Here is a 20870-nt window from a genome sequence, read left to right as displayed (position 1 = left end):
GAATCAAGTGGATTTACAAATGAGTTTTATAAAACTTTAAAGGAGCAATTAATTGCAATTTTGCGTAATGTGTTTGCAAAAACAGGAAAAGAGGGGATCCTCCCAGATTTGTTATATCATTCAGTTATGATCTCAATAACCTAAATCAGGAAGAGACAGAATCAGGAGAAAATTATAGAAAAAATCTGTTGTAAAAATCTGCAAAATTATAATCAAAATAGTAGCAAATGGCGACAGGAATGTTTCAGAAAGGTTGTATGCTATTAACAGGTAGGATTTATAGATTTAGTCAATATTAAGAGAGCTATAAATAGAACAAAGTCATATAATTGTTTCAGTAGATGTAGAAAAAGATTTGGCAAAATTCGATATCCATTTCTGATAAAAGCACCAAAAAGCAGAGAATTAAATAGATCTTTTCTTAACATGTTAAATAGTATTTGTCTGTGGGGGGAAAAAAAGAGAGCCTCATTTAGATCTAATGAAGATAAATTAAAGGCCTTTCTTACTAAAATCCAAAGAAAAGTAAACATGTCCATTGTCAATCAATCAATAAACCTGTATTAAGCACTTACTAGGTGCTACCATTATTATCACTGTTATTTGACATGGTGCTAGAAATGTGCTCTTGTAGTAAGACAAAAAAAAGATGCTTAGGGAATAATCACACAGAAAAAAGAAATAGAATTGTTGCCTTTTGCAGATGATCCAATCAAGAACTCTACAAAGTTATCTAAAAATTAATTGAAATGGTAACTTGAGGAAAGTAGCAAGATATAAAGTAAACTCAAATTAATTATGTCTTTTTATATATTACCAAGAAAACCCAACAGGAAGCGATGGAAAGAAATTTCATTCAAAATAATTACCAATGTAAAAATATTAGGAACTATACCCAGTAATTCTACAATACAGTTACAACTCACTCTTGCATAAAGACAGATAGACTTGAGTGAATGGGAAGAGATTGTTTAAGGTTAGGCCATGCTAATATACTAAGTGACTGTGCTACGGAATTCATTTACTTATTTCCATAACAATCAGACTGATAAAAGATAACTTTGGATAGCTAAAAAAAAGGACAACATTCCTCTGGAGGAACCAAAGTCAAGATTCTCAAGGTAAATAACGAAAAAAAGTGGGAAGGAAGGGAGGCTAATCTCCAACTGTACTACAAAGCAGCCCTAGTCACAACTGTTTGGTACTGAGAAATAGTAAACTTAATCAGTGGATTAGATTTAATACAGAACATTCAGAAGCAAACACAGTGTGATGTGGTGTTTGATAAACTGAAAGACAACAGTGACAGAGAGGACCTGGGTGGCAGGTAGACCTACACGTTATACCATGCACCGAAACACACAATTTACATAGAAAAATGGTCACATCCTAAATTAGAGGAGCAAGGAAGAAGAAGGTGTTTGTAAGTGTGGCTGGAGGGAGTGATCATGACCAAACAGGGCATGCAGAAGATCAGAGAAGGCACAGTGCCGATTATGTGGAATTGAAAAGTTTTCAAGTGCAGTTAAAATTATAAGGAAATTTATCATTGGACAAAAATCTTAGCGCCTTCCAAGTGGATGTTTGGAGATGTCATAAGCTCAGTATGTCTGAGCTATCCTTACAATCTTTTCCCCAAACCGCACCCTCTTCTGGACTTCCCTGTTCCTCCTCGATGTGCTGCCATCCTTTCAGGGTCTCCCGTTCATCATCTTGAGATTGTCCAGGACTCCTCACTCTCCTTCCATCCACACACATCCTGTCACTTGTCAGACCCTGACATGTCCACCTTTCCAGCATTGCCAGCGCCCTCAGTGCCTCTTACTTGTGTCATTGCAGTAGCCTTTGTCTTGTGGCTTCTGTCCAGGTCCCGCTAAAATCTTACCGTCTACTAGAAGCCGTTTTTAATTTATCATGTACGCGTCTTGTTCGCGCATTGTTTTTGCATGTTGTCTGTTTCGTTAGACTGAGCCCCTTGGTGTTTATGCCTTTCTTTGTATCACCCAGTAGTGCCCAGCACAAGACACATAGTAGGTGCTAAATAAGATGCTTGTGGATTTGACTTGACTCCTCATTAGTGTCCCCTCCTCAGGCCTCTCACCTCTCCACTTCAGCCTGCAAAGGGCTGCCACAGGAACCTTCCTTCTGCTCGTGTCTGGCTCCTTGACTCTCCTAGCGCCCCGGGATCGGATCCAAACGCCTGCGCTAGGCTTTGCAGCCTGCCTCCATCTCTAGCCTCAGTAGACAAAGATGGCATTCCTCCTCCTGCACACTGTGATCCAGCCACTCTGGCTTTCCCTTGGTTTCTCCTGCCCTTTGCACTGGCTGTCCCTCTCGCCTGGAGCCCCTTTCTCCCTCCCTCCCTTTAAGGCACAGCTCTCCGGCCCCCTCTTCTGCATGAAGCCTTTCCTGATTCCCCCAACTGCACTTGCCAGACTACCTGGTATTCACCAGTGTTGCGGATATTTGTCTTCATTCACGTGAAATTTATGCTGCCAGCGTTTTTATATGTAATTGTCTTCCCCATGAGAATGGAAGCTCATTTTGAATAGGGACTGTTTAATTCACTGTACTTCTACCCAGCATGCCTAGCAAAGTGCCTGGCCCATACTTGGCACTTAATGAAAAACTGGGGACTGATTCCTGTGATCCAGATAATCTAAGAATGACAACCCTCCCCACCATGGATAGGCAGAAATTCAAACATTCAACAATCATGAAAAAAAGGTTCCAAATCATTAATAATTAGAAAATTCAAGTTAAATCCATCCTGCGGTTCTGCCTAACAGCTATCAGAATCTCAGAGGTGATAAAAAGTTAAAGAACAGTTGTTTGGAGGGCTGAGATAGGATAGTCAGCAAACACTTAATAAGTGATTACTGTATACCAATTACTGACAGTACAAAGAAAGATAAAAACATGGTGGCTGCTTATAAGGCCTTCATTTTCTAACAGGGGAGATGACACGAAGGTAGCTTTGTATATACAGTAGGAGTGGGAAATAATCTCAGAGGGAAAGAAGGAGCACTGGATTATCTTGGGGAAAGGCTCCTGTAGAATGTGGGGTTAGAAATAAGTCCTGAAGGAAGCATTCCAGGCATGGGGGGCTTTCAGTGAAAAGGTAGAGAAGGAAGAGGCCATTGTGTCCCAGAGAGTAGCGGGGTGGGGTGGGGGGAGCACGCCTGGATCAGGGAAGGAAAAGGAAGAGCGTTTATTAAGCACCTGCTATTTCCTGGACACTATACTAAGTGTTGGTGTGTGTGTGTTTTTTTTTTAACAAATGTTAAACCATTTGATCCTCAAAACAGCCCAGGAAGAGGGGTAAGGTGCTATAATCCCTATTAAATAGTTGAGGAAACTGAGGCAGGCAGAAGGTAAGTGACTTACCCAGGGTCACAGTAGTAGGTAGTAATTGTCTGAGGCTGGGTTTGGACTCGTCTTCCTGACTCCAGCCCCAGTGCTCTCTTCACTGTGTCCCTTAGCTGCTTAATGTGGTGGGAAGTAAAGTGTAAGAAGGAGCCAGGTTGGGAAGGGCTTTAAAGACTAACAGAGGGGAATTGTTGGAGATTATTCAGTAGGGAGGGTGATGTAGACCTAATGCTTTAGGAACATCACTTTTGGCCCCCAAGTAGAGGATAGATTGGAATGAGGAGAGGTTTGCATCAGAGGCCAGCTAACGTTCCATTGTGGTCATCTGGCGGTGGGGTGATGAGGTCCTGCATCGGGGAGATCACCTTATAGATAAGGCAGTGTGCCCCAGACAGGCACGCTGGTACGCTGTGGGTGCAGCTGTGACTTGGTCCAGTCATCTTGGAAGTATGCCTCAGAGGTGACCAAGCCCTGTATCCCCTTTTATCCAGTGATTACTAGCCCTGTACCCCAAAGAAATCCAGAAAAGAGGAGAAAGCCCCAAATATACAAAAGTGCTGATCAGTGCCTTTCGTAACTGGAAAGAGAGTAGGTGCCCATCAATCAGAGAACTGCTGGATAAATTACAGCGTACGAATGGAATGGAATAGCACGAGTAAGAGAAACCTGGGGAGACTTGAATGAGCTGATGTAGAGGGCAGTGAGCAGGATCAGGAAACCCAGAGTGATTGTCCCTGATTCCAGGACACTGGCAATGAAGCACAGGGGCTGAATGGAGGAGACATCCCTGGACAAGGCTGCAGGGTGGTTTGTTTCGCTTCACTCTGCATCTTCATTACTAGGATCATGTGTTTCTCCTTTATTGTTGGGGGAGTGAGGAGCTAATGATCGTGTCCCTTCAAAAAAGAAGGAAAAAAAGGGGAAAAAAAGTCTGTAAAATTTACTGGAGGAAACAACTTTAGACAGAAATGTAGACAAGTAGGACAGTGTTGAAAATAACGTATTGAATTTGTTATATGCTTAAAAAAGCAAGCTTCGTATAATAGAGATTTGATGTTTCACATATAATCCTCCTTTTCTGCTCTGCTTTATATTTGGAAAAATGTTTTTGATATAGTTGTTAAATTCAGAATGAAAACTTTTTTGAAAAGCATCTTACATGTGGCCCCAGAGCAGAACTAGATGGAAGTCACACAGAGACCAATTTAGGTTTGCTGTAGTTCTTATGAAGGCTTCCCAGCTGGGAGGAGGGGCAGCAGAGACCCCATCAGCACTTACTTGTCCAGTATGTTATAGAGGCTGTTCTGGGCGGACTGTATGGCCTCCTAGGTCCCTTTCACCTTGGAGAATGGCATAGCTTCTTCTAATGAAGCAGAAGCTTAATACCCAAGTCCCAGAAGGGTCTCTATATAGTCAGGCCTGGGTCTGTGGATGCTCTCCAGCAGGGCCAGATAGAGGCTCTCGATGACTTGGGTGGGAAGTCCTAGCGCTTCGCTTGGTGCTAGGAACCGTTTCACCTTTACCCAAGTTCCACGTCCCATGTTCTGGACTTGAACTGGCATTTTCTTGGCCCCCATTCCAGTACTCTGTTTTATGCCATGCTTTCTTTACAGATATGTAACAATTATAGTTAAATTAGTGAATAATGTAGTCATTAAGGTTAATTAAAAGCACATGACTGCCTTTTGGATGAGATAGATGGAGCCTGCGATGATGAGGGAGATTCAGGTGGTCCCCAGTGCACTGCTCCAGGGAGGCTGTGCTTGGCCCTTGCTGTCTGTCCCCTGTTGGGCTGGATGCGCTAGACAAAGCTTATCAGATCTGCAGAGCGCACCGAGCTGGAAGGGACGGTCAGCATCCCAGAGGGCTGACATCGTAGAAAAATGGGCGGAATTTAATAAACTATAACAAGGATAAATGTAATGTTCTGTGCTTGGGTGTAACAAAGAATTAGACAGAACAGAGGTGTGATGCAGGAAGTGTTAGACCTTTTATTATGCACGTCCTAACACCCTCAAGGGGGTGGTGGCAGGAGTCGAGGGCAGTGAGGAAGTACTATAATGAAGAAATGGCAGCTGGGAGGCAAGGGGATGGGACTGTTCTTTGAGCTGTGGAGCTCAACTGTGGGCCTTACAGAATGGATTGATGTCAAGTTGGAAGCAGGTCCCTAGCAGTCAACAAGGAGAGGTCTATCACTGTGTGTTCTGGGATGCCCGAGGGCTCCTAATCCCCTTCATGCCACAGCAGCTGAAAGTTTCCAGTTTGACTGAGAGGAAACAGGTTCTCGGGCATCCATGTTGTCTTTGATGTCTTACACCAGGCACCATGGTGTATGGGTTAATGCAGAAGTCCTTGGCTGAATTGAAGCCTGGGATTTCAGGGACAGGCATGGAGAGGGGCCGTGCTGAGTGTTTCTAGCAGAGGGGGCCTCTGGACCGGAGGCCGTTTGAAGGCGCCTGTGCTGCTGAGATTCTGTGATGGCAGACTCGGAGTCTGCAGGAGTTATGGAGGAATATGGAGGTCTGCCAGCAGGATAAAATGCCTCCTTTGTGGGCAGGAGTTGGGGGATCAGTCTGGGATCTCTTCAAGTGTCTGTTGAGATCCAGATGAAAACTTAGCTTAATTATTATCTTCATTCAGATGTCTTCTGTGACTTTGTCTTTAAGGTTCCCCTTACTGAAGCTGTGGACCCAGTGGATTTGGAAGATTACTTAATCACTCATCCCCTAGCTGTGGAGTCTGGGCCTTTACGGGATTTGCTTGAGTTTCCCCCAGATGACATCGAGGTTGTTTACAATCCCAGGGACTGTCGAACCCTTGTGTCAGCTGTACCTGAAGAGAGGTGAGGAGGTCTTCAGGTGGCCCCGGCTGGGTTATGAGAATTGCTGCCTCCTTCTGTAATGGGGCCCAGCTTCCTTGATTGTGTCACTAATGGATACTGTCATACAAAGCAAGGGCTCCTAATGTGGCATCTGGGAATATGTTTTTAAAAATTATTTTGGTAATTATTTTAAGATGATTTCTTTGCTTTGTTAACCTATGTTTACATGTTTAAAAACATGATTCAGGGAAGGGTTCCATAGGTTTCACGGCAGCACTAATGGCTTTTCTTCTTAAACAGTGAAATGGACCCGCACGTTAGAGACTGTGTAAGGAGCTACACCGAAGACTGGGCCATTGTGAACAGAAAGTAAGTTCCCCGGTGCTTGTGTCTGTCTGTAGTCGCCACTTCAGTAGCTCAGGCTCAGTTACTAAAAGCCCAAAGGTTTGGAAAACTCCTGACAAAAACAGGAGAGGAGGAAAGGGAACATTTTAACAGACGCTTCCTCAGTGAGTCCTTTTTACTGCATCACTTTCACTTCCCTTTGCCACTGATAGAATTCCCCCTTATAGGCAGACGCTAGAGTAGAGCCAAGACTGCCCCAGAGGCAGGTGCAGAAGGAAAGGAAATGTCTGTATCTGTGGGTCCTTCTGCTACCCCCCCCACACCTCTCTGAGGAGGACTCCTGATTGTAACCTGAGGAGATGACGTGTCGAGCTCTTAGTATGTGCTGCTTGAGTCATCCCGAGAGAGTGAGGGCCCTGACGGTAACCGTGGTGACGACGTGTGGAGCCATCCCTTTGAAGGTTACTGTCCTGCCCTGGGGCTGGTTGTCACAATTCACTGGGGTTCGTGGGGTGCCCAGCACCCCTTGGGGGCACTGCCAACATGCGTTTTCAGTGACTGATTAAAAACATGGCCTTGGCAAAGAAAGGCTACTTTTATTAACTTGCAGCTTTGACAAATATGTGGACCATGGTCTCTTAGCTGTTGAGCAGAAGGGTGAAATCTAGGAGGAGGGGTGTGTGTGTGTGTGTGTGTGTGAGAATCAGAGGTGTAGTTACTGCTGACATGTATGTTTACACCCAGCAGTACTAGCTTGTATGTATTTATGGTTGGAGTCTAACTAGAAGGCTCTTAAGGAGGCTGCAGGCCTAAATGAAGTGTGCAACATATTCTGTGAGGTGTGGGCTGAATTCTAGTCTTTGCTCGCTGACCTTTCACTTTCAACACAACCTTCCTCTTCTTATTTAGGCAGTTATTTGTAAACTGTACTTCATACCAATGTAGTTTTGTTCAGAGTAATAATTAAAAATGAGTGTAAAGGTATTCACATAAACTAAGATCTTGGAACTCTAGCACCAAATTAAACGTGCATTTTTTTAACCTGTGTTGTAGGTGGTATTATTGTTGCTAATTAGCCTTTAACACCCTGATCATACATACACTACAGTGGATTTGTATTCTCATGTGGGTCTTCTCTCCAAAAATGCAAATTGCAGCCCATCCTTACCTGCTTGTCCCGTGTGACTGGTGTCCAGGTCTTCTCATAAATCTGCCATAGGGATTCCTTCCGACGTGCTGAGAACTTTTAGCTTTTTAGATCTTGCCGTCATATCCGAGAGCACGTAGACTGTTCGTTGATTGTCCCTCCCTCTTGCTGTAGGGCCCATCTTTTTTCCCCAGGGATACATTTCTCTGATGATGTTCTTTAAATTCAGCAAAATTCTCTGTTGGTAATGTAATATTTCTTCTCATGCCACTGTGTACCTCTCTCTTGTTCTTGGGGTGACCCTGAGACTAGTACTTCATAGCCTGCAGCCATGTGGTCCCACCAGAAAAATAGTCATGCTAGAAAAGATGGTTTTTTGTTTGAGGGAAATGATTGGGGCCATTCAAAGTTCAAGTTCCCAAAGGCTCTATTCCGTTTTCTCCCTTTTGTTCTGTTCTGGGCTCACCTCTGTGTATTCGCCATGCCTGTCTAATTTATATGTACTGACAGATGAGCCTTTGAGTTGTCCATCTACATGTATACCAGAGTATGGATGACAGTCATTCAGCATCCACTTTGTTTTTCCTGTATGGTTGGTTAGATTAAACTCATTTGAGTATTTGTGGGTCTTTTTAAGAAGGAGACCCTGCAGTGTTCTTGGGTTTGATATAATCCACACAATATCATATGCAAACAGGATCCTCTAGATGACCTTTCTTTCTATAGGGAATTCCTCTTCTACTGTATATTCTCAGTGACGGTGGCAGGTACCACCTCCTGGTTGGCATGTTTCCTTGATTACCACCCCTTTATTTGGTGGCATCCTTCCGTGTTCAAATGTGGGCTCCTCGAGGGCAGGGGATGTCTTGCTTCTATATTTTTATCCTCAGTGCTTAGCTTAGGCCTTGGTACTTACTGACTGCTTTACACGTGCTCATTTGTTCATCCATCCATCCACTGGTTTGTGAGATCTTATGTTCTCTATACCTTTCAAGTCTTTTGTGCACCTAAAGAATGGTGGGTTTTGTGGCGTATCGTTTGTGGAAGCTTTCCCATTCCTTTCTCGTATCTTCTTCAGTATCATTTTGATTCATTCTGTATTAATTTTGTAGAGCCGGGAGAGTAAGCAGTTACTGATAACATCTCATTTCTCTTGGAGGTAACACTGAGGTCTGAGATATTTCCAAAACTTTGGATGTTCTCCCTTCTTTGTGCCTTGGTAATTTCTCCCAGACTGAGGAGAAGACTTGATTAAGTGTCTCCTGTGTGCCTAGCATGGTGCTGAGCGCTTTACAGACAGTGTCTCTTTGGATCCTCATGACTATCCTGAGAGGCAGGTGCCACTACTATTCCCGTTTTACAGCTGAGGAAGTCGAGGCAGACTGCGTCCAGGTCCGCTGTCACTGATGGTGAAAAGTTTTTCTTGAAATCCTCCACAGATTTTTTCCATTTTGCACCTTGGTTGTTTTCCATTGTCAGCCCATTTTCCATTGCTGCTTTCTTTGACTGGGTTTCACCTCCATTGATTCTTATCACTTTATAAGTCAGTCTTGCTCCTAGTCTCCCAAGGACTTCTCTGTGAGTATCCTGAATCGATGGTGTCTTTGGCCGCCTCCTCTGGGCCCGTGTGGTGCTGTGCTCTGGCTCCCAGTGATTCCATGTCCTTCTCTTTGTCTGGGTCTTCCTCCATGGTACACCCCCTCATCGTGGGCATTCTGCAGTGCTCTGTCCCAGGCCCTCTTCTTTCTCTGCACTCTCTGCTGAGTGCCTGTGGCAATGCCGGCGGGCTTAATGATCATCTTGGTGTTGTTGATGTCTACACATACAGCCTGGTATCCAATTAATCAATAAATCTGCAACATCTCACATTCGTATTCTTCCCTCTGCTCACATAGGAATTGGATTGCCTATCAGTTGAGGAATATTATTTTGATATGAGAAATAGTAAATATGAAGAATTTAGGGAAACTTGGTAGTAAGACTTAATTGAAATGGTAGAGTGAAAAAAGCAGTCAGAACAATCTTATACAGTGGCCACAACAACGTAATGGAGAAAAACTTTGAGAAATATGTGAAGTGTGATCAGTGCAGTGATCAGGCTTGGCCTTAGATGGTGTCAGTGAACCTTATCTCCCTTCTCCTCCTGGAGCAGGTGGAATTTCAGGTGCCAAAGAAGGCAAAGGTTTGTTTTCATTAACTGGACTTCTTTGCAGTGGGGGGCACTGGTGCCGTGAAGCAGTCTCTGCAAAGTGAAAGTGGTCAGGAATAGGAAAAGCTTCAATAAAACTTAAAAAGAAGTTTTTCAGCGAAGCGTTAAAGCTGTGAGGCTGGCAGCACCTTGATGCTGGTCTGTGATTTCAGTGTAGTCATGTCTGATTGCTCACCACGACAGTGTCGATTGGACTAGCGCCTTCCATGCAACTGATGGAACAAATTATTTTTTTTAAATAGAGGAAACAAAAAGAGGCATTTCTTTTGAAAGGAAGGTAAAAAAAAATTACTTTCAGTTCCAAATTCTCTCCCCTTTGTTCACTCCCCCACCCATTAAAAAGGCAAGAAATATGATATCCATTGTACGTGTGAAGTCATGCAAAACATATTTCCACATCAGCCACGTTATGGAAAAAAAAGTAAAGAAAAATAAAGAGAAAGCAGTTGCTTCAGTCTGCACTGAGTTCATAAGTTTTCTCTCTGGAGGTGGATAGCATTTTTATTATAAGTCTTTGGAATCGTCTTGGATCATTGCCTTGATCAGAATAGCCAAGTCTTTCACAGTTAATCATTATATAATATTGCTGTTACTTTGTATGAAACCAGATGTTCTTACTTCACTTTGCATCAGTTCACATAAGTCTTTCCAGGTTTTTCTGAGAGCATCCTGCTCGTCATTTCTTGTAGCACAATAGTAGTCCATCGCAATCACATACCACAACTTGTTCAGCCATTCCCTAATTGATGGGCATCCCCTCAATTTCCAGTTCTTAGCTACCACAAAGAGAGCTGCTGTAAATATTTTTGTACATGTAGGTCCTTCTCCTTTTTCTTTGATCTCTTGGAGATATAGACTTAGTTAGTGATGTTGCTGGGTCAAAGGGTATGTATAGTTTTATAGCCCTTTGGTCAGATGAACACAGGGTGTGAACAGTGACTGTCAGGGTGTGGATCCGAGGAGGCCTGGGGTGGAGAGTCCACAAAGAAGGGTCAGACCACTGGCATAGTTTGAACCCTGGGCATTTTGCGGGTAACAGTGGTGGGGCAGTGTTCACTGGCTTCACTTTTTAAGCCATCTAAGGCCAACTTTCACACAGGCAGCAGGTGGTGTGGATAAGCTTGTCTTTGCTGTCCCAGTCACTCTGGGTCTAAACCTCAGATTCCTGTAGAAGCAGGGTTCCTTTTCACTCAGATTATTTTTTCATTTTTTATCTTGGCCTCTCAGCCTTCTTCTGCCTTTCAACAATCATTGCCGAATGCTTTTGTTAAAATGGCCTTCCTCACGCCTGCTGCATAATGGTGACGTCCTCTTCATCTAATCTCAGCTGGTCCATCGTTCCTTTCCATTTCCCCAGGTTCTTGGGCCACCAGCTGACTAGAGAGGATCTCCTGATTCACTAGAATTTGGAAAGATCTTCTGGAGTTTTACATCAAGCATACAAATACGTGCATTACTGGTTGCCAAATCCAGCGGCCTTTTCTCCGTGCTCATTCTCCTTGACTCCCCTGCAGCCTCTGACACTGTTGGCCCTCTCTCTTCCTTGGTATTCTCTTCTCTCCAGGTTTTCAGGACAACTGTCTCTCCTCAGTCTCCTCCTACTTCTCTGACCACTCCTTCTCAGTCTTTTTTGCTCGTTACTCTGCCAGATCACCTGCACTCTGTCCTGGGCCCTCCTCTCTTCCCCCTCTATATCACTTCACTAGGTGATCTCCTCAGCTCCCCTGGATTTCATGCCCATCTCTGTACTAACGATTCTCAGATCTAACCATCCTGCCCAGCCTCTCTGCTGCCTCAACCTCCCCTCTCCCACTGCCTTTCAAATGTTTCTAGCTGGACGTCCTGTGCACAGCTTAACCTCAACATGTCCGAAGCAGAACTCATTATTTTTTGCCCTCAGATGCTCCCCTCTCATTTTCTCTGTTACAGTAGAGGCACTACCACCCTCCCAGCCCCTCAGGCTCCCAACCTAAGAGTCACCCCAGACTCCTCGCTGTCTCTCGCCCCCACATCCACTCTGTTGCCAAGGCCTGTGGAGTTCACCTCTGCAGCATCTTTCCGCTATGCCCCCTTCTCTCTGCTGACACAGCCCGTACCTGTGCAGACCCTCACCTCCTCACACGGGGGCTGTGACAGTTGCTGCTGGGGGTCCTCCCTGCCGCCATTCTCTTCCAGTTCTACTCCGTCCTCTATTCAGCCATGGAAGTGATTTTCCTAAAATGTGTTCCACCGCCCACTCCCACCCCCAGCCTCCCCAGGTTAATAAACTTCGGTGGCTCCCTGTTGCTTCCAGGATCAAATTCAGAAATCCTGTTTGGCGTCACAGGTCCTTCATGGCAGAGGGCCCTCCTGCCTCTCCAGTCTTCTCGCACTTTTCCCCCACATCCTCTTTAATCCAGTGGCGCTGGCTTGGCTCTGCTGTGAACGAGACCCTCCATATCTCCCCGTGGCCAGAATGCTCTCCCACTTCCTCGTTGTCTGCCAGCCTCCCTGGCTTTCTTTAAGTCCCAGCAAAAACCCATCTTCTGCCAGAAGCCTTTCCCAGCCCCAGTTAGTCCCCTCTGTTGATTGTTTCCTGTTTCTCCTGTGCAGGGAGTGCTTTGTGTAGATCTGTTTGCGGCTGTCGCCCTCATTAGACTGTAAGCTCCTCGAGGGCAGACTTGTCTTTTGCTTCTTTTTGTATCCCTAGTGCTTAGTACACTGCCTTGCATACAGTAGGTGCTTAATCAGTGCTTATTGACTGACTCACTGTCACACACATTTGTGAGAGTACAAGGAAATGGGACTGGAAGACAACAGATACTGTTAAATGAATATTAAATGTTATGGTACCTTGGGTGGGTGGCTATTTGTTTACTGCACACATTTGTCATTCTATTGGGCGTTACAATTATTTTAAAAATGGCAAGAAACGTTGCAGAGAAATATGTACTTTTTGAGTAAGGACACTGAAGAATTGAGTTTGACAAAGGTAAAGTGGTTTAAATACTTGAAATTTTTTTGACAGGTACCACAAACTGGGAACTGGCTTTAATCCTAACACGTTAGACAAACAGAAGGAAAGGCAGAAAGGTTTGCCCAAACAGATCTTTGAATCCGATGAAGCCCCCGATGGTAACAGCTACCAGGATGAACAAGTAATATTCTTTAACTTTGACCATAAAGGCTGTTTTTAACTTGAGCGCTTAAAAACGTACCCATTGCTCATTGGATTATGTATGCTTGACGTTCCACGTCACAGGATGACCTCAAAAGGCGATCCATGTCCATCGACGACACTCCAAGGGGCAGCTGGGCCTGCAGCATCTTTGACTTGAAGAATTCTCTGCCGGACGCCCTGCTCCCCAGCCTGCTCGACCGGACTCCAAACGAAGACATTGACCATCAGAATGACGACCAAAGAAAGGCCAACCGGCACAAGGAGCTTTTTGCGCTGCACCCGGCACCAGATGAGGTACGCGGGTTCACGGATGATGGAGACAAAGCGAGGCCAGCGCCCCTATGCGCTCTGCTGGAGAATGGGCTTCTCACTTGCTCTTGGAACTCATTCTTTGTTCTGGTCTCCTGTGGAGTGCAAGCCTTCTTTCTCACTGACTTTCCCCGGAACAGTGGTTTGCACATTCCTGGGAAGTACTCAGAGAATTCTTGCTTGTTGAATTGACTGGATTAGAAACTTTGGGAATATTAATACAGTGTTTAAACTTTGTGGGACAAAAAGGAGTGTAACTTGCCCCAGTTGCTTAACTTTCAGAGTTAAATTGTTGGAAATGAATGGATTTCTTGTGCCATAGCTCAGGCTTAAGCCAAGCCATGTTGACATTTTAGTGATTTTGAATTGTGCTCAGACTTCTTTGCTGCTCATTATTTAGAAACAGCAACATCTTTTTAGCTGCCCCTACAAACGAAATGAGTATAGCATAATGTCTAACTTGTGGTAGAATAACTTTTGAAAATGTATGCTGCCCTGCTAAATTTTGAAAAGCTTGTTCATTTTTAATTTTGTTGCTCAATTGTAGGAAGACCCCATAGAAAGACTCAGCATTCCTGAAATACCCAAAGAACATTTCGGTCAAAGACTTCTTGTAAAATGCCTATCCCTCAAGTAAGTATTTCTTTCTTTTCCTGTTCGAGTTTATTTTCCACAATGATTTTGCACCGAGATGGCATATTCCTCATCCCTCCTGCCACTTCTGCCCCTTCGCTTTTCCATGTGAAGGTCCATCCCAAGGTCTCCGTTTAGAGGCCAGTATCTGTTACATGTGGCAGGTTATAATAAATGATTTTTGAAGGTTTAAGGTGAAAGTCACTGTTTTGGGGACACATAGTTTTTAAAGTTGCCTCTTCAGGATCTTGCAGGGAATTTTTCTTTGCCTATAGAATATGATTTCACCTTTGTCTTCAGGAGATCAAGTTGATAAACCTTAGGATTTTTAACAGATCTTGCTTTGTTTCTGTCAGAATTAATTATCCTGTCATTTATTTCTTTGAAGAAAGAATATTTAAGAGAAAAGAAGAAAGGTGTTGTAATTAAGAGCATTAAAAAAGCTTCCAGATCTCAGGGACCCATTTGGAATCCACGTCTGTATTCCTTTAAGAGCAGCTGTTTTATACATTTGATGACCTTTCACTGGAAACCTGTTAGGCAGGTGTAATGAGCTGGAGCTTTTGAACAGAGGGCTCCCTGTGCCTGGGTCCTTGCCTGTAACTCTTCTCTAATAACACAGGTGAAAATTTTACTGTTGCTCCCTTAGAGGAATGAAGCTTCTAGCTGCCGTATTCATCTTCTTTATCCCCAGTTAGGCCACCAGCCAGCCAGGTTTTCCTAACAGTATTAGAGATACAGCCTCGTCCATCAGACATTTCATAAGGGGCAAGGGGATGGAGAACATCAGATAAGGTGGAAGCATGACTGAAGACTTGGCGCTCGGCCACGGAGCAGCTCATTATTGGTGCCTTGGGCCGAGGGCTGGGCTTGAGATCAGTAATGTCTGGGTCAAGTCGTGCTTCTGACACCGAAGGGCCAGACCCTGCTGCTCATTCCCCCGCCTGTCGCACCAGACGACTCCAAGGCAGAGGTTATGGGAAGTCACTGTGTGACATTGATTGGGGGGGGGGGTTACTTCCACTGGGGATTCCCTTTACTGACGAAATATCTGGACTGGAAACCACCTTCATCTCAGAAAAAAAAATCAGTAGTTGTCCAGATTTAATTCCACTAATATTTACCCTGGTAAATAAATTCTCCATAGAGTATGTGGAAGACACAGTCAGGGAAAGAGAGAGGGCATAAGCATTTATATAGCGCCTCCTGTGTGCTGAGGGCTTTACAGATATTATCTCATTTGATCTTCCCAACAGTTAGGAGGTAGGTGCTGTTATTATCCCCATTTTACAGCTGAGGACACTGAGGCTGTGAGGTTGGGAGACTTGGCCAGAGACACATTGCCCTGAAGTATCTGAAACAGGCTGGAAGGCAGGTCTTCTGGCACCAGCCAGTGCTCCAGTGCCCTCTCCTCTGTGCTACCGCCCTGCCTTTCCATTCAACTGCTGTGCTTATGTTTAGGAGGAAAGGGCTTTGCGGTTTGTCTTCATATTATGCATTAGTCTTTAATTAACAAATAAGCTTGGTCTCAGACTTCCAGGCCTGGAGGTAAACTTCTGTACTTCTTGCATCTGTTAATTTGTTCGTGTGAGCTCCTCTTCCACCCATGAAGGTTGCAGTCTCTCTGTAGCCTCGTGGGAGATACTTGCTGAGAGTTGCTTTAGCCAAAAACTTATCCAGTCACAGGTACGCTGTCCCATCTTTTACGGGCTGCCTTCCCTAACCCCTCTCAATTCCAGAGCCTTCCTTCTGTTCATTATTTCTGATTCAGGTTGTATATGTTTGTGTGCATGTCATCTCCCCCATTAGGTCATAAGCTCCTTGAGGTCAGGGACTATTTTTTGACTCATTGTATCCCTAGGACTTAGCATTGCCTGGTGCGTAGTCTTCAGTTAGTACACATTCATTGGTTGATTAATGACCCTCTTTAAATTTATTTTGATTCATCTTTAGACAACCATGAAGTCCATCTCCCAAGTGTTAACCTTTCAGGCTCATTAGAGACACGTAGGGTAGAGGAGAAATTGTGTTGGAATTCCTTAATATGGCACCTTCGTCCAGCACAGCCTGGCCTGTGCACAAGGGCACCTCTCTTCTGTCTCTGCTTCAGTGAGATGGAGGGTGGGCAGCATTTTCCATGATGTAAACCTCTTTGTGATGGGATCCACAGAAGCTGCCCTCTGTCAGCTTCTCTTCAAGGCCACCAGCATGTGCCACCACGAGACAGAGACACAGGACTGTTGGTGCGGGGAGGGTTTGCAAGTTTTAACTCCGTCTGTCTCTTGGCATTGGTGATGGCAAAGAACCATCTTTAAGACTGGGTTACAGTGAAACATTTGGACCTTTTGCCTTTTTTTAATTATTATTATTGTTAGTGTTATTTTGTATCAGACCTAAGATTTCACTGGTTCAGGGCCACTCTCTGTGTGGGCATGACATCACTAATGCAGATTAGCAATTTGTGTGAAGTTGAGAGTCTCAGAGAGTGGCGTGGCCAGTCTGAGGCACGTCTGGGAGGGGCTCCTCTGCCACCGGGCCTCCTTTGTCTCTTATCTTTTTGATGGGTAAGGTACCACCTGTGGCAGCTGCCTTCAGATGGCTTACCTGGAGAAAAGAATCAGAACTCATTGATGTTTTATCTGATTGGAGTTGTAGACACTTTGGTAGTTTGTCCCATATCTCTTGATGAGGAGTGTCAAGGAAATGATTTTCTTTGTCCCAGAAGCCGGCCTCCAGCAAAGCCCAGTGTCCATGTGACCCAAGCCTCACCTGACCAGGATTCCTCTCCCAACATCACTGAGAAGTAGCTGTTTAGTCTTGGCTTGGAGAGGGAGCTCTCTGGTCCTGAGGCAGCCTGGTCAGCCCGCTTTGGGATGGCTAGGTTACGAAATCCTCCTTACATCAACCCCAAATCTTCCTCCGTGCTGTCGCCACCCATTTCTCCTAGTTCTGAACTGCAGTTCTGATACTGTTCCATTTGACGGCCCATCAGATATTTGAAGACAGTAATCGTGTTCCCCTCTAAAGCTCTTAATACAGCTAGATATTTTAGGAAGTGATTGGCCATATGTATGAAAAATGCATCAGTTAAAACTTAATGTTCTCTTCTTGTGGGGAATTCACCATATTGTTATTATTTCTTTAGATTTGAAATTGAAATTGAACCCATTTTTGCAAGTTTGGCTTTATATGATGTCAAGGAAAAGAAAAAGGTAAGTTTGCGGAATATGGGAACATTTTTCAGTCACAATCATGTAACTTTAAAAAATTTTCTGAAATCTTATTTTGATATTTTTAGCTATAGTCATAGGCCATAATTTTAAAAAAATGTTTCTAGAATATTATCTTACAAGGCATATGTGAAATGTGTAAATTACCGAGTAATTGATGAGTAAACATTGATCTTTTACCAGCATTTTTCAGAGTGCTTGGCACATAGTAGACACCCAACAAATGGTTTTTGATTGGTCTTGACAAAAAACGTAGAAATGTTAGGCAAGAATGTGAATTCTAACGATTGTTGAGCATTTTTCTGTTTCGAAGCAAACTTGATGGTAGGCTCCAAAGTCATTTAGTGATTTCATTTCCTTGAAAAAAATGTCGAAAGTGAACAATACAGAGAATGAGATATGAATGGCAACGTTCTTGGATGTTGTGATTAATCAAAAAACTTGGTCATAGAGGAAAGGCGTTTGAGGCAAACACTACGAAAGTCATAGTCATCAGACGTTCTCGTTGCTTTCTTCAGCAGCTGAAACGATATTCTTTTCGGGTTTAGAATATTCTGTGTTGGAGAATATGCTTCTTTCATCGTTTTAATAGCTGTGTCTTGTTGCTTTGGGTGCTTATTCCACTGATGTAAACCGGCACCTCTGTACCTTCCCATCCAGTCTGCTTCTTTAGAAAGTAAGTGCTGCGTCACGGCTGCACATACGTGCCCGCTTTTCTAGGGTCAGCTCTGCTTCTTTTAATGTCTCAGGAGGACTAGTGTAGTAACGCACGGATGATCAGAGATTCCCGCTGGGGAAGGACCTTAGAGATCAGATGATGCAGCCTCTTCATTTCGGAGGTGATGAGACCAATGGCCAGAGAGGCTCACACACATAGGTGTAGTCAGGGTGAGAGCTGGCATGGGAGCCCAGGGGCCTGGCTCACAACCCTGGCACTTCTGATGCCTCCAGCTGCACTTTCTGCTAGGTGATGGACTGTCTCCTGTAGTCACGTAGAAGGTCACAGAGGTCCCTTCCAGCACAGCGATTCTGTAATTCCATAACTTCTGTCCTAATCTTGGAGAAGAAGTTTCATTGCCAAAGTTCCATTGTCCTTTGGGTTGTGTGTCATTTTGGTTTTTTTAAGTTTATGGAGATCAGGCATCCCTGAGTGAGAACTGGTGTGAAAGAGAGAGGCTTTTGTAGAACTCAAAGTCTGGATATCAAAGGATATCATGGTTTACTGCTTCATGGATTATTTTCTCTTTCTCTGCTGAGCTTATTGTTCATTGGGCAACACCCATCCTAAATCTGTGGATCTTCCTGGGTATCTGTGATGTGTGTGTATGTGTCTCTGTATCCAGATATCCCTCCATCCATCCACACATGCATATATACCCTACCTTGAGAGACTTCATGTAATTTAGGCAAAATTAGTTTCTCGTTGACTTTGTTTTTATAGTGTGGTGTTTAAACCAGTCTTATTCTCGTTGCTGTGAATTTGTTTTTATGGAATATCATATCCGAGCTCTCTGTTCCTTTATAGAGGTAGCTACTAAATCGTGCGTGATCCTGACTGTGGCTCCTCCGTACTTGAATTCTTTCTTTCTGGCTGCTGGCAGTGTTTTTTCCTTGACCTTGAAATTCTGGATTTTGGCTGTGATTTTCCTGGGAGATTTCATTTGGGGGTTTCTTTCAGGAGGTGATAGAGTGGATTCTATTTCCATATTGCCCTGCTTCTAAGAGATCTGGGCAGTTTTCTTTAAGTGTTCTTGAAATAGGTGTCTGGACTCTTTTTTGGTCATGATGTTCAAATAGTCCAGTGATTCGTAATATTTTTCCCCTTGATCTGTTTTCCAGGTTGTTTTTGCTGCAAAATACTTGATGTTTTCTTTTATTTTTTCCAACCTTTTTGCTTTGTTTTAATATTTTTTGTTGCTTCATGGAGTCATTGACTTCTCTTTGAAACATTCTACTTTTTAGGGAGTTTATTGCTTGGACAAGGTTTTGTACATCTTATGCTGAGCTTTTAATTCACTTTCCAATTCTTTCTTCCATAGCTCTTATTTTTTTTTCTTCAAGGGCTCTCATTTCTTTATAAAAATATTTTAAAACTATTTTAAAAATTAATTTATTTTTAGTTTTCAACAATCACTTCCATAAGCTTTTGAGTTTTAAATTTTCTTCCCTTCTCTCATCGTCTCCCTTCCCAAAACAGTGTGTAATCTGATATAGGCTGTGCATATACATTCCTATTAAACATATTTTCACATTAGTCATGTTGTAAAGAAGAATTAGAACCAATAGGAGGAACCACAAGAAAGAGAAAACAAAACAAAACAGAAGAAAAAAAAAGAGCAAACAGTATGCTTTGATCTGCGTTCAGACTCCATAGTTCTTTCTCTGGATGTGGATAGGATTTTCCACCATGAGTCTTTTAGAGATGCCTTAGATCCTTGTATTACTAAGAAGGGCTAAATCTATCAAAGTTAGTCATCACACAACATGGCTGTTACTGTGTACAACGTTCTCCTGGTTCTGCTCACTTCACCATCAGTCCATGCAAGTCTTCCCAGGTTTTTATGAAGTCTGCCTGCTCATCATTTCTTATAGCCCAATAGTATTCCATTACATTCATGTACCACAACTTGTTCAGCCATTCCACAATTGATGGGCATCCCCTCAATTTCCAATTCTTGGCCACCACAGAAAGAGCTGCTATAAATATTTTTGTACACGTGAGTCCTTTTCCCATTTTTATGATCTCTTTGGGATACAGCCCTGGAAGTGCTATTGCTGGGTCAAAGGAAAGCTATGTTTTAAACTCTGGCTTCACCTCTTGCAGGAATTCCAGTTGAGTTTGTGCCCAGGCTATGTTCTTCTCTGAGCTTTGCTTGTAGAAGCTTTGGAATCATTCTCTTCTTCTGTATTTGTGTCTTGAGCATCCCTGCTACCATAATCCATCATTGCTACCATAAACCATTATTATGGTGGAATTCTTTTTTTTTGTTTGCCCATTCTTCTAGCCTTATTCTTGTCTTTGGGCTGGCTTTGTGCATGTATGGAGGGAAGGTCTGGGCTAGTCCTGTGGCCACTTTCTTGGAGCATTGAGAGTTATGTTACTCCAGAATCTCAGGGATAGGCCAGGGACCTGCAAGCTTTCAGAACTCCCAAAGGGGTCTGATCCAGGACAAAGTCTGATTACTCCACCTGGTCAAACCTCCACAAGGTCTTACCTGGGTTTGGATCTGAACAAGGGCTGATTGTGACCAGACCCTGCCTGTCAGCCCTGGGGAAGCTGTTAGTTCAGAGTGACAGAATTGTAGGCTCCTCTGGTCTGGGATTCCTGTCCTGGTTATCCTCTGCGGGCTGGGCCAGATGCTGGACTTAAGGTACTCTTCTGTACCTTAATCCTGAACCACACCGCTGCAGCTGCTGCTGTTTCCTGATCTTCTTCCTTTCTCAGCACACTGCACGGGGCCTCTTGACAGTTAACATTACTCCCCTCTGTTCAGGTCCCCTTTTTTGCCTGCCCTGGATCTGTGACTTGGGGCTGGGTAATGGGCAACAGAGGGGTCGGCTCCTACCTGTCCCTGTCGGTCTAGGATTTCCTTGGGGCGCTGGAGTACTCTGTGCCCTACGTGCTCCCAGCCCCATCCCATCCCTAG

The 20870-nt window shown here is 44.0% G+C and overlaps 1 protein-coding gene across 10 annotated transcripts in view; it reads left to right on the top strand.

Moving 5' to 3' along the window:
* The window catches only part of DOCK7 (dedicator of cytokinesis 7), a 174056-nt gene that overhangs the window by 26669 nt on the left and 126517 nt on the right, over positions 1–20870 (top strand). For all 10 annotated transcript variants that reach the window (XM_020993043.2, XM_020993042.2, XM_020993040.2 and 7 more), the window contains exons 3-8: positions 6036–6211; positions 6491–6559; positions 12899–13028; positions 13133–13345; positions 13908–13993; positions 17139–17205. In XM_020993043.2, the coding sequence (XP_020848702.1) occupies positions 6036–6211; positions 6491–6559; positions 12899–13028; positions 13133–13345; positions 13908–13993; positions 17139–17205 (741 nt within the window). The remainder of the gene's footprint in view (positions 1–6035; positions 6212–6490; positions 6560–12898; positions 13029–13132; positions 13346–13907; positions 13994–17138; positions 17206–20870) is intronic.

This window comes from Phascolarctos cinereus, unplaced genomic scaffold (assembly GCF_003287225.1).
Source record: "Phascolarctos cinereus isolate Bilbo 61053 unplaced genomic scaffold, phaCin_HiC Scaffold_5;HRSCAF=322, whole genome shotgun sequence".
NCBI lineage: Eukaryota > Metazoa > Chordata > Mammalia > Diprotodontia > Phascolarctidae > Phascolarctos > Phascolarctos cinereus.
Note: the sequence above shows the minus strand (reverse complement) of the source record. Positions and strands in the feature narration are given on the sequence as shown.